We start from the raw sequence: 2,325 nt of genomic DNA on the forward strand, positions 1-2,325 counted from the left end.
GTGCAGCCCTCTGTGGAAGGAAGAGTGTGGCTTCTCCTCCAGAAATGAGGGGCTCCTCTCGAGAGATTATCTTTGACCCTCCAGCTGCCTACTGCTCGCTGCAGCGAAACAAGGACCTCGAGAGCACCCCGCAGTGGGGTGCAGGGGAGTGTTTTGCCGTTGATGGTCTGTGTCTTCCCGTGTCCCTGACAGGCTGTACCAGTTGTCCAAAGCGGGGAAGCTCTGCGTCCCAGCCATGAACGTCAACGACTCGGTCACAAAGCAGAAGTTTGACAACCTGTACTGCTGCAGAGAGTCCATCCTGGACGGGTACGTATGGGCACCAGCAGGGGCTGTGTCCCTCGCTCGCGTCGTGTCGGACCCCACAGAGAACGGGATCCGTGGGTCTGTCCCACCCGCTGCTCTAGATCCTTTGAGACCGGTTTAGACCTCTGGTCCATCCTGTTTGTATCACCGATGGGAACCTGCGAAGCCTGGGAGGCAGCAGCGGTGTCTCTATGGGTCAGAAGATCCTGAGACTCGCTTGTACAACTGTAGAGCTCCACAGACAGACAAACAAATGTCGACTCCTGTGTTTGTAGGAGGACGATCTTGCAGCAAAGGCACTGGCACCTCTACAAGTCTGGATTCACTGTTTTTAACCCAGCTACGTGTATGAACTGGGATTCTGGAATTCCCTGGAATTCTGCCACTGCTCCTCTTTGTGTGGACAGCGCGTCTTCCCTTCTCCCTCTTCTCCCTTCCTCTCTTCCCTCCCTTCTGGAAGACACATCAAATATCCCACCAGCGGTGCGACACTTCCCAGTGCCCTTCGAGGTTGCTCCGGGGGGGACGTTGTCCTCCCATGGCCGTAGGTGACTGGGGCATTTTCCCTTTCCGGCGATGTGGTTGGAGCTGCGCTCAAGCCCTGCAGCTCCTGTGTGAGGACCTCAGAAGTGCTCACACATGGCTACAGTTCTCCTCCGTGGCGTCAGGATAAACGCCGTCTGTCTGCTGCCTGTGTCTGAGTCAACCAGCTGCTTTGTCAGTTCTTGCCTTTCTGGTTTCTGTTTGTTTATCTTCTCCCGTGAATATACGATGAACAGAGACAAAGGCGAGGGAGGAAGTTGTGGCAGACCAGGCTTTATCCCCTGACAGTCCAAAGTGTAGACTTAAGCCTGAGAATTAAACCCCATCCTTCTGCTGGACATAGATGGCCTTGAAAGGTCCCCTCCAACCCGAACCAGTCTGCGCCTTTACAAACGGAGAGGTGCCGAGGGGCGAGTGGCGGGGCTGCGGGCTGCTTGTCCCCTCTCCCCACCCTGGTCCTGCAGCACTTGAACCACGTGCGGTACAGACAGGCAGAAGAGTGCTTCCATCCCTCAGTGCTCCTCCCTCCGTCCCCGCCAGGCAGAGCAGGGGGCTGGGACCAGCTCCGCAGCATCCTGACGGTGTCCCAGGCTGGCGGCAGTCGGGCGCTGACGGGTGCCTGGGCACCGGGAACAGGATGTGTCTCCTGCGACTGTTGGTCTTGAGGTGCAGCACGAAATACCTGCAGCTGGGCTCTCGGGAGGGTGTAAACCTCAGTGATCTCTTCTTCTTTCTCTCCCCTTCGCTTTTTTTTTTTTCTTTCTTTTGATGGGATTGGGTGTCCGGGTCCCCACCCTGTCCCCCCCCTTCGCTTTTTTTTTTTTCTTTCTTTTGATGGAATTGGGTGTCCGTGTCCCCACCACCCCCACTGCCGGATTTTGCCAAAGCCGGGTGAGATCAGTTCAGGTGTTATTCTTCCGGTGCAGACCGTGATGTGCTGCCCTGGCGCAGGGCCCAGCGGCCAGGGAACCGCAGCAGCGAGGCCAGGTTGGGCTCGGGCCTTGGTGCTGCTGAGGTGACCACCAGAGGAAAGACTGCCCACGCCGTGCCAGGGCGCCACGGTGGGCGTCTTGACCAGGAGAAGGGGAGAAGACTAGTGGTTGTGTGTCCAAACCCAGGGGCACGAGGGCGATCTCTAAACTGTGTGCGAGTGTCGTACGAGCCAGCGAGCCCCCGCTGTGCTCCCCTGGGTGATCCACTGCACGTGGCAGTGTCTTGCCCACAGTTCCATCGCTTCTTGCTCTAAAGGATTGAATTTTGGGCTCCGGCTCAGGTCCAGGGGTGGTGGTATCTGGCTCTTCCCTGTCCAGGTGTTTTATTGCATGAGCCAGAACCTGGCACTGCAAACAGCTCGTGGCTTCTTCTCTTCCTGCCCGTCAAAACTGGAAGAGTTCCGTCAGAGTCATCAGCTGGTCACCAAAATACGTGAAATCCCTGGAGCTGCGCTGTGGAGCAGCCCACTCTGAGCTGCAACGT

General features: G+C 57.3%; 1 protein-coding gene across 1 annotated transcript in view; it reads left to right on the top strand.

The window, feature by feature from the left end:
- Positions 1-192: 192 nt before the first annotated feature.
- The window catches only part of LOC104499075 (putative adenosylhomocysteinase 3), a gene marked incomplete at both ends in the record, with an annotated part of 5,578 nt that continues 3,445 nt past the window's right edge, over positions 193-2,325 (top strand). The window contains one exon of the mRNA XM_010142536.1: positions 193-309. Within this exon, the coding sequence (XP_010140838.1) occupies positions 193-309 (117 nt within the window). The remainder of the gene's footprint in view (positions 310-2,325) is intronic.

This window comes from Buceros rhinoceros, unplaced genomic scaffold (assembly GCF_000710305.1).
Source record: "Buceros rhinoceros silvestris isolate BGI_N320 unplaced genomic scaffold, ASM71030v1 scaffold32898, whole genome shotgun sequence".
Classification (NCBI taxonomy): Eukaryota; Metazoa; Chordata; class Aves; order Bucerotiformes; family Bucerotidae; genus Buceros; species Buceros rhinoceros.